The sequence below is a fragment of the Sesamum indicum genome, linkage group LG13, assembly GCF_000512975.1.
Source record: "Sesamum indicum cultivar Zhongzhi No. 13 linkage group LG13, S_indicum_v1.0, whole genome shotgun sequence".
Classification (NCBI taxonomy): Eukaryota; Viridiplantae; Streptophyta; class Magnoliopsida; order Lamiales; family Pedaliaceae; genus Sesamum; species Sesamum indicum.
The window spans coordinates 1,362,598-1,377,878 of record NC_026157.1 but is presented as its reverse complement, the minus strand read 5'-3'; the positions used below and the strand labels follow the sequence as shown (position 1 = coordinate 1,377,878).

The 15,281-nt window shown below is 33.3% G+C and overlaps 1 protein-coding gene across 1 annotated transcript; it reads left to right on the top strand.

The window, feature by feature from the left end:
* LOC105176067 (syntaxin-61) lies at positions 2,238-12,468 on the top strand. Its single transcript, XM_011098748.2, has 8 exons — positions 2,238-2,447; positions 2,554-2,644; positions 3,600-3,713; positions 4,123-4,236; positions 4,414-4,607; positions 11,609-11,699; positions 11,852-11,917; positions 12,065-12,468. Exons 2-8 carry the CDS (start codon positions 2,591-2,593, stop codon positions 12,173-12,175), a joined length of 744 nt encoding a protein of 247 aa, XP_011097050.1. The 5' UTR covers positions 2,238-2,447; positions 2,554-2,590; the 3' UTR covers positions 12,176-12,468.

Below are 15,281 nucleotides of genomic sequence, written 5' to 3'. Positions count from 1 at the left end.
GATCGTTATGCCCTTAACAATTATATATTATCTCTTAATTTCATGACCCCGTTGGATTTTTTTTTTTATTGTATAACAACCGTAGGATTTAATACATCCCAACCGCTAGATCTAAATTATTGGGATTAAGATTTTACTAATTTTGATATATATTATATCTATAATTATAAAATATAAAATATAAAATATTATTTCTTTCTAATATTGCATCCTAAATTCCAACATCAGACCTACACCATTTATTTTAAAATATTTTAAATTACCTCAAAACACAAATCCAAATATACCATCTATCTCAAACACACACTTATCTATCTTTATTTTTTTCTATCTATCTACAAAACATCAAAACAGAACACTCCAAAAATAAAACCAAACACTATGAGGGATTTTTTGCCTATTTTTAAAATATAGGGAGATTTTTTAACTATAATTTTTGAAGACATAGGGGGTAATATGCAATTTGGCCTAAAATACGGCACATATGTATATATGTATATATTTAAATCTACTTTTTACTATAAACTATACATAAAACTTTACTTTGCATAAATATGACTAAAATATTGCATATATAATAAATAGGGTCGGAATATAAATTAAAGTACTCGATGTTCAACTGATAAAAGCTTGATTGAATTTGAATTTTTTAACAAACCAAACAAGTTCAGTCCAATTAAAATTTGTATAATTTTGATTTGATTAATAATCGAATTAAATTCAAACGTAATTATACAAACTCGATAATAATTAAAACAGATTTGAACAATGATACGTTCGACCTGACTCTAACCATTTACTACTAAATATGAAAAATGATTATGAATATTAGGACTCTCAAATGATAGCCAGGAATATAATATAGGAAAAATTGCAATTTTCGTTCGCTAATATAGGTTCGGGTGGCAATTTAAACCAAGAACTAAACAAAATAGCAAATAAGGACAGTAATGTCTAAAACACGACAATTTCAATCCAATTTCCCCTAATATCGCCAGAATTAGAACCAAAATTGTATTTATTTCGAATTTCAAAGAAATCTAATCCGAAAATCTGAAGCCAATCAGATTGGTCAAGATTTGAACTACTATATCCTACATTATTAGGGTTTGATCGGTTCAAGTAAGAGGAAAAGGAAAATGGAAAAGTAAATTTTTTTTTAAAATTGTTTGATAAGATTGAATGAGTGTAAATCTCAAATACTTATCATTGTTTGGTACGACAAAAAACAGATTGAGAAGAAAATACTATTTTTTGTAATTTTATCAACCACTTCTCTTTATTTTATATTATAAAATTAATAAATTAATACTATACTAAAATTATTTTAGTATATAAAGAAATTAAAAATCTTATTAGTAAAAATATTCATCAAATCAGAACAATTTTTTTTTATTAATAAGAATATTCATCAAAATGTGTAATAATTAAAATAAAGCTTACTACCAACTACAGACGATGTAGTAGTTTTTCTGGCAATTTTGTTATCTTTTTTAAAAAATTATGTACCGATATTATCGACATAAAAGAAAAAAGAAATTGAAGAAAGATTATATATAACGGTGATAGAGTAAACAGAATAAAATATGTATTTTTTTTTATCTTTTCAGCCTTATATTTTTACTTTTCCGTCAAATTTTGAACAAAAATAAAATTAAACTCCGAATAAATTTCATATAGATCATATTCCACTTCTTCTCTAACTATTTTTCATAACCAAATATCATATTTTATAAAATATCATTCTTTGTTATACATATACTTTTACTTCTACTCTACTTCTATTGTTTTTTACACGCCTACTTTTACCCCAACCAAATAAATTGTTAATCGTAATATTCCATAGAAAAACACGCACTATGTTTGATTTCATTTTGGACTATTTTCGAGACAAGATAAAACATACTTAATGTTTGTCTCTTTGTTTTCACACATTGTTTGTGTATTTCTTTTTTATTTTAAACTTTCTATATATAATAGATATACATACACTTATATATATAAATATAATATAAAAAAGGCATGATTTGACAATAAACAGTGACTTTTATCTCCTAAATCCTAACAACAAACATACACCACTTATTTTAAAGTATTTTAAATTATATGTAAAAACGAGATCCAAATATACACTTTATCTCCAATACACACTTATTTATCTTTATTTGTATTCCCTATCTCCAAAGTACAAAACAAAACACTGCAAAAATAAAAACAAACATAACCATGGTTTCTACACAGCGGCTAGCCCAGCCCAAGTTCCGATTTCGCACCGAAATTGATCGTTAGGGTGGGATCCGTAATGCTACGACCGGGTTTGCTCCAGTGGCCCAGCCTGTTCCGCTGCGATGAACTTTAAACCCCGTTTTTATTAGAAGAAAATGTAAAGGAACTTCGAACTCACACAAATCGCAACCCAGAGCCCGAGATCTGATTTTTTCTCCTAGGTGAAATCATTACAAATTCAGTAATAAATATCTGTGAATCCAGTTTAATCGTATTCTGCTTATGTTTTAGATGACAGATCTTGAAATTTTATGATGGTTCTTATAGGTGTCGGCATAATTTTGCTGCATATTTGGACGTAAATATGTCTTCAGCTCAAGACCCTTTTTACATCGTCAAAGAGGAGATTCAGGATTCTGTAAGTATATTTTGTTCTTCTTGACACTATCCCTTAGCAATGATCACTAATTTGCTTCTTTTCTGTATATTTTTGTTTCCGTATGGCCGTTTTACTGATCCAATTTTAGTTTTACGTTTCTTCTATTTTGATGCCATGATGATGTTCCAACTTTGGTTGATACTGATTGATGTGGGTTTGATGTCAATTCGACTGCTATATCTGTGCTTTTCTTGGTATATTTAAGGTTATATGGATGCTTCAGGGGGGATTTGATGTGAGAAATATTCATGGGTCTAGATTGAAGTTAGGGTTACTGATCTATATGTTGGACCGATCAACGTGAAGGTTGCTGCAATAAGCTTAGTCATTAATTGCGTGCTGCAAAGGTTATTAGGTTGTTTTGTTTTTCTTCTTCTAAAAGATGGATAAATATAAAGTTTATATGAGAATTGAATACATAGAGATTTGAGTTTTATATGAATCATTAAAAATAATAGGACTTGTCTTATCAACAGGTCAGTTGGGTAGATTGCATAATTATTATAATCAGCTGATAATGGGAATTTAACTTGAAAGTTCAAATTTTCACATACTTATTGACTGGCATACCTGCTTGCATTGTTCATCTGACCCAGAAAGGAAAAATTGTAAAACATGTCTGCTTGCTTGTATCAACCCTGGACCTGTATGCTCTTGGGACATTTTCTCCATCAATTTTGGGCTTATTGGATATATGATTTTCTTTGGTTCCTTGTCTCTTGAGATTTCTTCTTATTTAAGTGAAATGAGTTTGCTTGTTGCTTAGAATGAAAGTTTCATTCTTCCCATTTGAGCACTGTCCAGCTTCGTTTTGTTTCAGATGTGTGTGAGCTGTGAAAGAATCCGTCTTAGACACATCTATTTTGGCTGAGTCACTATGTTTTTGCATTGGTTAAAAATACTAATCTAACCACTCAATTTTTGGCTTAATTAGATTGATAAGTTGCTCTCTACGTTTCACCAATGGGAACGAACGCCTTCAGATAGTGGAGAGCAACTGCGTCTCACTAACGAACTTCTTGCTGGATGTGAGAGCATTGAATGGCAGGTATGACTTTTAATATGAAACTTTCAGGAGTTTTTTCTTTAGGTAAGTGAATGATCAGATTACTTTCTGATTGTTTGCATAGTACAACAGAAGTTCGTTATAATCTTCACTTTGAAGCATTCCACTTGTGAACGACATTCTTTAGTTTATTTATTTTTAAAAACAAAACCTTATCTTACATGCATGCAACAAATATTGATAACTTTGCCTGTCTTGTCATTATTCTAAAAGTAGTTCAGTCACATTGTCATCATGTCATCCATGATGGCTACAAATAATGATGTAACAGTAGCTATGGTCAACTGATATCTAATACTGGTTTGCACAAGTTTCTTGATTACACTTGGAATTTCTGGTAATAATGCATACCTATAATATCAGTACTGAAAATTGGTTTCCTGATAGGAAGGTGGATGAATTGGACAAGACAATTGCTGTTGCAGCGAAGGATCCTTCTTGGTATGGTATTGATGAAGTGGAGCTTGATAAACGAAGAAGATGGACCAGCAATGCTCGTATTCAGGTATCAGCTATCATACTATTCATGAGCTTCTTTACTCTTTTTGGTGCAGATGTAAAAAGAATTCAAGTACTTCTGCTTAGTGTAACAGTTGAAGTTCAAGTGATTTGCTTATATGTTGCTCTTTTGTTCTTTTATTCATTAAGTTTTGTCTCACCTGAAAGTTATTTTGATCAATAGGTGAGAAACGTGAAGAAATCCCTAGTAACTCAGAACGAGTCAAATAGAACAAGCACCTCTAATATCAATGGTGTGCGGCGTGAACTTATGAGGATTCAAAATAGTCATCAAGCTGAAAAACCAAACCAGTACATTGCACAAGACAATGATGATTTCATATCATCAGAATCAGACAGGCAGCTACTTCTGATAAGGTAATACTGTTGGTGTAAAATCCTGATTTTTTCCTGATTATGTTGCTTGTTGTTCTTGGTTTTATTTATAATTGAAACTCGTAATTGTTAGTCTCATACACTTTTTAGTTTCTAGAGTGGTGGGATTCTAAACAACACATAAACATAAGCTAATTGTAAATGTGGTTCATATAGGAAATCTCTACTGATAGCAACTCTTTAGAGTTTGACAAAATTCTGTGGGGATTATTACATGTATTTTGATCACGAGTTCTTCTCTATAGTTAGAACATTATTTAGCGTTTTTTAATTCGTTTTGTTGCAAATCTTAATATGACATCTTAGTTTCCTAAGTTCTTCTAATAGTGCTGAAAACTGTTAGGGCCAAACCTCGACTACTTTTTCGTTATTGGTTGGTTGAGACTTAGAGTCTAGTTTCTCTGTTATAGCTGGGGCTATAAACCAGTTGGAAACTTGGAATAATATTTTACTGAACAGTGAACAGATAGTAATGGATTTTCTTTTGATGGGTCATCCAAGTTTCTTAAATCTCCTTTAAACTGGACATTTTCCTAGTTTATTCCAACTTGGAGATCTCTTTCCAGTCAAGGTAACTCCCTAATCATATTCCCAGTTCTGTTGAACTGTGGTGGGATGAGTCCAAGCAATGTCTATTTCGATCTGATAAGATGTGGTTTCCATGAAAGTTTATGGATATGGTAGAACAATCGTGGAGCTGCTTAGACTTGGAAGGTTTAGCTGGGCAGGGCATATAGATTTTTGGCAGTGGTGAATTGAACTCCTTAAATAGGAGTTAGCAAAATGAAACAAATAGGAGTTCTGAAGGATGGATGTGATGTAACCACTTACCTTTAACACTTTGAGAGGGAGGAAAGGGAGGAAGATACATGCATTGGGATTGTACTCGAACTTTTTGAGGTCGAGAAACTGGGGAAGTGGCAGTGGCTTGAAAGACTAGCAGAAATTCAGGACCATATGGCTTTAGGATGAAGATTATAGAACCAAATATTTACACTATGGTAGATACATGAGGATAAACACTAAAACCTGGAAAATGTAATAGCAGGGCAAGAGGAGGTTAAACATATATCATAAGATTTTTCCCTTAACTTGTCTTCAGGAACTGAGTAGTAAGACCTGGTCATGGAGTTGTGGTATTTTCAGGATTGATTAAGGAGGATAAACTTGGAGGTGTTTGCTCTTATGTTATACAATCTTTACCAATTGAGTTTTTGTGAAGTGAAGCCTAAAGTGGTTTTGGCTTTAATTTCCAATGGTGGGTGAATTTCGACTTTAAAAATAGCATTCTCGGATCAAGCTTGCCCTTGTTGTGAGAATGAACATGTACAAATGCGGCACAATCAAGCACTTCAGAAAATCAAAATGAGGTGAAAACTAGAAAGAACAGTTATAGAACTCCGACATCCCAACACTATAAATGGCATTCTATTTATTATGTTGCTGTTAAAGCAACCTCTTCCCAAAAACATTTTGGAGCACTGTTCTGAAACAGTTGTGCATGTGTAACATTGATTAAATGCCAATATTGTGTTCAGCAACCCTATTTTGTTGGGGTGTATTGATGCAAGAAGACTCATGGATTATCTCTTCCTTTTTAAAGAAAGAAGAGATACTTTCATTAAAATACTCTCTTGCATTATCAGACCCAAATCTTTATATAGTAACTCTAAATTGTCTGCTTATCATTTTCTGAAAACATGGGAAAATACTGTTTATTTCAGACATCTCTTTCATGCGGTATAACCATGTTGTTCTTGTACAATCATCAATAAAAGACAAACCATCTAGCACGTGAAATGTTAGGAATTTTAGATGGACTCCAATTATCAGTATGTATCAAAGAAAATGGTTTGGAAGACCTTGTATTGGTTAGTGGAAATGACACGTGATGTTGTTTGGCAATTTCACAAGTGTCGCAATGGAAGTTGTAATTCTGAATAGAGCTGAATAGAGCTGGAAACATGGTTTTAAGTAAAGTGAAACGGGGATGTCAAAGCAAAAGTGATGAAGCCAAGTTTCATTTGTCGCGGAGGAATTTCTTTTTTAATGAGCATGAAAGGGATAGTTGATCTTTTCTGAACGAATCCCCACGACCCACCCCTAGTACCTGATCCTGAAAGATGCATTGTGTTGAAAACAAAAAGTTATTTTGCAATTTAAGTCCTTGGTGATTTGATGAATGGATACAAGGTTAGTGAATAACTTTGGAACATCGATACAACTTTGAAAGAAGATTTAAATTTATTGTTCCTTGACCAATAACAGTCACAATTGAGCCACCTGCAGCAATAGCTTTTCTGTTGCCAAGACATGGATTATAAGTAAAAAACCTAGTGGGGTTATGTGCCATGTGATCTGCTCCCAAGTCTAGATCCAGGAGTAAGAGATGAATCATAAGCGCTAAAAGAAAAAGAAATATGGCATTTACCTCATTGAGCCAATGAACGTGCACTAGAAGGTTCACTCAGGGAATTAAGAAGATTCCTCAGCTTGTCAATTTCTTCTTTATTCAGCCCAATTTCGTCAGTTATGGAGGTTGATTTTTCTTGAGCACAGATCCTTCTCCATTTGTGAGTGTATTTGGCCTCTTTGTTGACCTTTAAGTCCTGCATTCCAATTGAGAACTTGAGCTTGTCCATGAAGTTTTAAATAGTTCTCGATCGTATTGCGTCGCTTCTTATAGACTTCCCGATTGAATGGCTTAGAGTACTCCACTTTCTTATTCTCGGAACATTCTGCTTTGATTGTTAACTTTAATTCCATCCTTAAACATTGTAGAGATCATAGTTGAACCCTCTAATGTATGAACATCGAGCATAACTGTTCTTAACCTATCTCGGCACGTTTTACCGAGAGAGTTTCACTAAGAGACAGTAAATTTTCCTTTCTAGTGCCTGTGTATGGATCCAATCAAAATTCTGTATTATCCTTTCATTTTTTGCAAAACTCTTGAGCACCACATCATTGTCACTGCAATTCATTTTCTTATTCTGGTAATGATCTAGTTCAAGCACAAAAACTTTTCATTAGGTTATAGTATTCCGTGACACCTCGTGTACCTTGCTTGGTAGATGATGTTTTAGTCTTGATCTCATAGATTAGAGCTGCATTCATAGTTAAAAGCGCGCCATTCTCTAAGAACCTCGTGCCTTTTTGCGGGATGCAGAGGCACGCCGTCTGCAATCGCCAATGGGACGAACAGGCACGGGGGCAGGGCGAGGGTTCAGGTGCCATGAAGGAGGGTGTCAAACGACATGGGGCGGGGGGTAGCGAAGGCGGCGCCGGCACTGAGGTTCCGAGCAGCTGCGTAGAACTAGGGTTTTGGGAAGGAAGAGCTCGTCTCTCTCTGGCAGCGTAGGCTGGGGTTTCGACAGGGAAGAGCTCGCCCCTCTCTCTGATTCTTTTTTCTGTTTGAAAGGAGAAAAGAAAAAAAGGAGAAAACAAAATTAAAAACGAATATATATATTTCTATGCTTGCTCAAGCCCAACTTTAAAGAAAGTAATAGAAAAATTAACAAAAAAAAATAGAAAAGTAACACCAAAAGTAGCATAAAATCCATGACAAGTTGTTTTACATATTTATTTTCATAGTATAATGATTAATATAATTTAGCGTTATATGTAATTGTTTGAGTAATATTGATGTTAAAAGATAGTAATATATGAATATATAATTTATTTACGCAAATATGCGCCGATCTTTAAAAAGGCGCATTGCGGGGCACGGCACCAGCCCACCTACACCATGCACCTTTGACAACTATGGCTGCATTTATCATCTTAGAGTATGTCTGGTGAACAGATTCCCGGATCTCTTGAAGAGTTGTCAAAAACATACAAAGCCAAGACATAATCTTTGAATCTTCCTTATCCCATGTAGCAAAAGTAGGATCTTTACGTTGTGGAGCAGCCCAAGTGAGCTGATCTAACTTTCCTCTTCCCTTCAAAAATGTTCCCACTATTTGTGACCACTGAAGATAGTTTCTTCTATTTAATTGATTTCTTTTAGTGGTTCTTTTATTTAATTTATATGAAGGATTAATATTCTGTGGTCTCCAGAAGATGGATTTGGTGTTAATTCAATAGCAAACCCAGAAGGATTAGATGAATTTGCTGAGGTTTCTCATATTTTCAGTTTAAGGAAAAGGAGGCTTTGGCAATCAAGGCCAATAATCAGCAATAGACGCTGATTGAAGGTAATAAAGAAGATCTCAGAGAACGTACTGGCTACTACCATGTGGAGAACAAGCATTCTTTTTTTATATATCTAATGAGCAGCACATTGTTAGTATATATGAAGAAATGTGTGCCTAACTAGGGAAGTTTGACCTCTAATCAATCCTAAGCAATCTGGGATCAGATCCCTTTAAATCAGGAAGTAAGAAGATAAATCATGAGTATATATCTGCTGTACAGAAGATAAATTTATAGATTCCCAACATGATAGTCTTGACTGCTGCTTTTATTTTGATCAGCTACAGCCATTCATGAGCAGGGTTCTGGTGAGGGTAGTCGATAGTCCTATGCAGCTGTTGTTGTAAAGTGACCTCGAAATCAGTCATCTTCTGTTTGAAAGCTATTTCAGTCCTTAGTCACTAGGATCATCTCAGTGTTTAACGAAGGTTGATTTCTGAGAAATTCTGATATTATTAGGAAAAAGTTTTGAATTTAAACCAATTCAAAAGTGACCAATTTAATTTCTGTGGTGGAGCTGGTTTAGTTGCATGAACAACCCGCGTGGGTGCTTTGCAGTTATCTGCCTTTGCTCTCTAGCGAAATCTGTTGAGTTGTTGAATCCGGAAGTCATGGATTTGAAAAAACACTTGCAGATAGTTGTTTATCACAAGGGAGAACTACATCTGCCGAGTACTGTTTAAATTTCTGGAGCTTTTTAGTGTCCTTTTTTGTTTGAGCCTGTTTTGCTTGAGGGTAGAACAATTGCAAGAAATGTTCTCTGTGAAAGTGTAGAAATGAGGAAAAAGATTTTACCTTGTTAACTTTGGAGGAAGTTTAGCACCCCATTCCATTGGGAGAGCTAGGAATTGTGGATTTATTGTGCATGATCGAGCTTCAATGGCAGAATGGTTATAATGGACTCTGAAGATAGTGTTTCTGGAGGAGGCTGGCAATGGATGATTGCAGGATCCCCTGGCTGCTGAAAGGTAAGTGCTTAGGCATTAGGTAATTTGTGCTATAAAGTTGGCCATCCTTATGGAATGACATTTTGCAAACAAGTTAGTATCCGCCCAATGTTTTTGGTCCACGACATTCTTTTAATTGGTGAGGGCAGAAGGATTTTTTTGGTCTGGATATTTGCGTATATCGGGATGCTAAAGAAGCTTTTCCTGAAGTGGTATTTTCCCTGTCTCAAATGTTTCTATCTATTGCTGTCAAGTGAGGCATTATTTACCAACCTAAATAGGATTGTAGCCATTATAGGATTGAATCTGGAATAGATTTTGCATTAGCTGGAACTTAAATAGTTATTTCATGTTTACTTTTTGTAGGATACTGGTAGATATTAGTGAATAATATATTTACTAGCACATCTGCAGTGGAGGATTACCAAGTTCTTTGACATTTTTGCCCAAACAAGCAGACAAAACCTCGCGTCCAAAAAGTTGCAAGAATTAGAAAATTTTAATTACAGATGTCGTCTCCTCCAATAAGTCTTCCCCACCAAAAGCCCGTTCTTATTTATGTTGATCACCATAGTTGGGCTACTCTAAGTTCTGTCAAAGGAAACAGATCGTCTGATACTCGAAGGTTGGGCACTGCTGGAGCATCTAAAGATAATGAAGCCCATTGATCGGGGGCAGCTTAGAAAGAAGCGTTGGTTAATAATGAGCTGAAAGCATTTCATCGAACACTTAGCTTACATTAAAGATTTCATTGAGATTGTCATCAATGGCGGCGGAAATGAGGTTACCTTTAGAATTTCTGAGCAAGTTTCAAGGTGGGAAGCCCTCTTCTGTGCCTTTCTTTGCCTTATCTCCTTTGTTGTTCCCACCCACCTCCCCTCCCCTCCCCCATGCCTTTTTACTCTCCTAAAGCTTATTTTTTCCCTCTGACAAAGGTTTCTTTTCTTTTATAACCTCCAAAAGCTTTAGATAAAGAAGATGTCGAATCAAAAGTTGAACTCTCTCTGAACCAAACAACTTGAGCTGCAAACAAATTGAAAATGGAGAGGAGCTTCTTTTAATCAAAATTGTATGTGAAAACTTGTCAGAGCAAAATAGATGCACTTGATTGGTATAAACGAAAGTAGGGAAAAGGGCGGGGATATAATGGACATTTTGGGAATGAAAGTTGGGGACAAAATCAGGAAAGGGAAAATAGCGAAGTAGGCCTTGGCCCAACAAGAAAAAAATCCCACCTTTATTGGTGGAATTTAAATCTGGCCCTTATGTAGGCCAATACTGGGCCATAAGATTTTCTCCTGTGCTGCCAAAATACTTTGTAAATGGGCCACTAGCCTGTAAAAGGCTAGATATCCAACCTAATGGGGCTTAGTAAACAAGGCCTGAGAGGATAAATCTTCCTTGAGAGGTAATCTGGTGGAATGAAGTGCCTAAGGATTTTCTTTTGCTGGACTGCTGCAAGAGGAGCTATTTCTAATAAAAACTTGAGGAACAGAATGCGAATACGCATCAGGTATTTTCAAGACAAAAAAATTGGAGGTTGGTTGAAGGCATTGTACACTCTTTGGAGGATTGGTACACCTCATCTAGACTTCTGTGCCCGAATAAAATTATAATGCATCGCTATGCTAATTCCCAAGATGAATTTTGTTGTGTTTGACAACCTGTGTGCATAGTTCTGTGTATTTGTTGCAAGCCTTCTCATTTTTATTGAGCTCATGATAACCTCTGAATGGAAAAAACAGATAGCCAACGATGCTTGATCTCTGTCATGAGGTAGATTTATGCAATATTTCTTGCGTTCTATTTTGTCCTCATTCTGGTAAGAGTGTCCTTCAGGCAACAGGATGAAGAGCTAGACGAGCTGAGCGCCAGTGTGCAAAGAATTGGTGATGTTGGCCTCACAATACATGAAGAGCTCCTTGCACAGGTAATTGTTACCAAATTCAAGCAATTGATGGATACACATGAATGCCTGATTATTTTGGATTAAAAGTTTTCTCAAGCTTCACAACTAGAATAGTTGTGAGCTTTTTTCAACAGTCCTTCCTACTGGGAATTCACAAAGTGGTGGTATTTCAGGAGAAAATTATAGATGAATTGGGCACAGAAATGGAAGGCACGTCAAATCGTCTCGATTTTGTTCAGGTGAAAATCCTCCTTTTATGAGAGTCTTAATGCGATAGATGAAATATGTGATTGAGACATGTTTGCTTAATTAAGCTGTCATATAGTTGGTTGGCTGTGCTCTCGGGTGTTTGCAAGCAATCTCATTGTTAGATTCTTTCCCTGCAGAAAAAGGTTGCCATGGTAATGAAGAAGGCTGGTGCGAAGGGTCAATTAATGATGATTTTGTTCTTACTAGCTCTGTTTATAGTTCTATTTGTGCTTGTCTTCTTCACATAGAGAGCTGGAAACTATGAAATTGAGCTATGAATGAGGACAATTCTGATTCATGGGAATGGAATAAAACGTAACCTTTTCGGTGTACATGGATTGTTTGTGGAGTTGAGTTAGTCAGGTCAACATTACATGGAAATGATGATTATTGGAACGAACGTCCTATTTGCCCCGTGTTGATCATTCAATATATATCCTTAATCCGCACTGTGATTAGTGTCGTCATGTTTGGTTCTTGGCTAGCCAATTTCTCAGATTGCATGGATCGTTCAATAGATCTCCTCCAATTTTTTGGACTATCTTCTGGTAACCCAATTAAACCATACAGAGTATGGTGTGTGTAATTTTTCTGTAAACTTGGCAAGATACTAACCACACTGGATTAGATATGCTCATGGTGTGGAGATGGAACTGTGCATATACAGAAGCACTGGTCTTTTAACTTAAGCATATTGTAGATATTCATTCATGTTGTTTGGTTTCACTTTGACCCCATTTTTCAATATGGTTCAAAAATGACTCCAAACATAATGTATCAGTGGTTTTGATCGGTTTAAAACCAATTCAAAATTATAACTATAAAAGTACAAAAATCAACTCAGGATCTATCATATTCTCTCTTCTTGTATTATCTATATATAAAAATAAAAGATACCGACTATCTAAGCAGGATTTTATGACATTTGTCTCTTGAATATAAAAAATATTTTCATCTATTTAAAAAACATTAGAACATATCACCTGCATTGACGAATATATATCATTTGTTAGCTATATATTAAGTTCATAAGTTTATTTATTACTTTAATCCTTGTAACATTAGTAGATACAATTTTATTATTAGAAAGAATGAAAATAATAATTTTAAAAGTATTTCATTCTATTATTAATTCTATTATTAGAAAATGACTGTTATACTCTTACTTAATATATATTATTTCTTATTTTAATAATTGTTGGATTTTCTTTGATCACATATTGAACATTAGATCTAATCAATTAATCTCAACCATTAGATTTTAAAAAAATTAAAGGTCTAGATTCAACGAATTATTTAATTTATATTATTATATAAATAATTCAAAATTAAAAAAAGATATTATTATTATACATATAAAAAAAAAAACTAACTACCCCACCCCACCTCCTTAACCCCGCCGCCATCGGTCGATCGTCGGAAAACTGCACCGGCGGTCTCCCATCACGACCACCATTGTTTGACTCGTCGTTTATGACCGGTCCTGAAATTCCCCCCTATGCGCCGCCATGGCTTCCTTGAAATTCGTTTTTTGGCATAACATTTCGCAGCCACCTTCTCTTTAAAATTTCGGCGCCGTCACGGCCAGTCGTCGGCTGTCGCACATACCATTCAATTCCCCATGATGAGGTGAACATTTCTCCTCAAACAATTTAGGATTTCATCAACCATAGACATTGGCCTACCACCACGACTACCAAAGTTTTCCACCGTCAGTTCGCCATCACCGGAGGGGAGGACCAACGTTAGCCTCGCCTCGCCAAAGTGAACATGCCTCTCCGGTCAGAAATGGCCATCGGAGCATCGACGGAATTGGCCCATTTTTTTTTTAATTTTTTAATTAATTTTAATTATATTAACTAAAATATATTTTAGTTAATTCAGAATATTTTTAAATAATTATAATAATTAAATAATTTAGCTAATTAAGAATAATTACAATAATAATAATTATTGTAATTAAATATGTCTTAGTTAATTAAAAATAATTTTTTGATTTAACAATTAATAATTATAAAATTATTTGAATTTAAATATAATTTAATTTAATATTTAATATTAGATAAATTAAATATAATTTAATATTTCAATTTAAATTATAAAAAATACAAAAATAAAACAAAAATAAAAGGGATGTATGTTACTGAGTTTTAGAGAACACAGTGAGGCTTTTAGTTTATTTTTAAAATAGAAAAGAATATTTAGTCGATTTTTAAAACATATGGGAGTTTTATGCATTTTGTCCATAAAGAAAAGCCAATATTAGAGCAAAATTAATTAGTCAAAGTTCCTTATCTTTGGATTTTTATAAAAAAAAAATAATTCAATTTAATAAAATTGATCATGTTTTCTTATTGGTAGCATTTTTTTTTTTCGCAATTTGCTATATTTTTAATTTTATTGATTTATATGATATATATTTTTTTTGTTTTACTACCATATCCTCATGTCTTTTATTTTTTAAATATTTATGTGAAATAATTTTAAACTAATTATTTATTAAGTATTGTTAATTGGTATCATCTATTTCTTATTCAATAATATATTAACTTAGAGGATGTTCGACTAAACTTATTTGAAACATCTTTACAGGATGTTTTAAAAGTCTAAAAATGTGGAATTCTATTTTAGAAATGAATTCTTAAAATATTTGAATGAATAAAAATAAAATACTAATAAGATAGTAAGAGTGATTTAGTTTATTGAGAGTTTATAAAATCTTAAAAATAAAAATAAAAATAAAAATAGGTTACTCTTGTTTAAAAATCTTTTAAAATCATGAACATTTTATTTTTTGAAAAATTATAAATTCTATTTTAAAAAAACACCAAATAGTTTTGTAGAGCTTACAAGTTTTTAAACATGTTATAAAGGTGCTTTAAAGAACTTATAAGCTTACCCGAACATTCACTTATTCATTTGTGTGCATACATGAATATCTAATATTGAAAAAAATCAAATAATAAGATATTATCTGAATAGTTATATTTTCATACGCAATTTTAATTTAATAAAACATAGTGCTTTTAATTATTTATCGATAATTAATTTTATTCATAATACTAATTTACTTTTGTTAACCTTAACTTGTTCTTTTATATTTTAAGTTATTTTAATAATATTAATTATACACATTATATTTTTTTGTTACTATTTCTATTTTTAAATATTCTAAAATTAACGAAATTCAATAAATAATCGGTATCAAAATAATTATATTTTGTATCTCATGCCCTAATAATTACGTTAATTATATTTCAATAGCAACTATTATATATAGTTAGATTTTAAATTTCGATACGTAATGTAATATTGGTTGTACTATTTGCCAAGCTCTAACTCCAGTCATTTCAA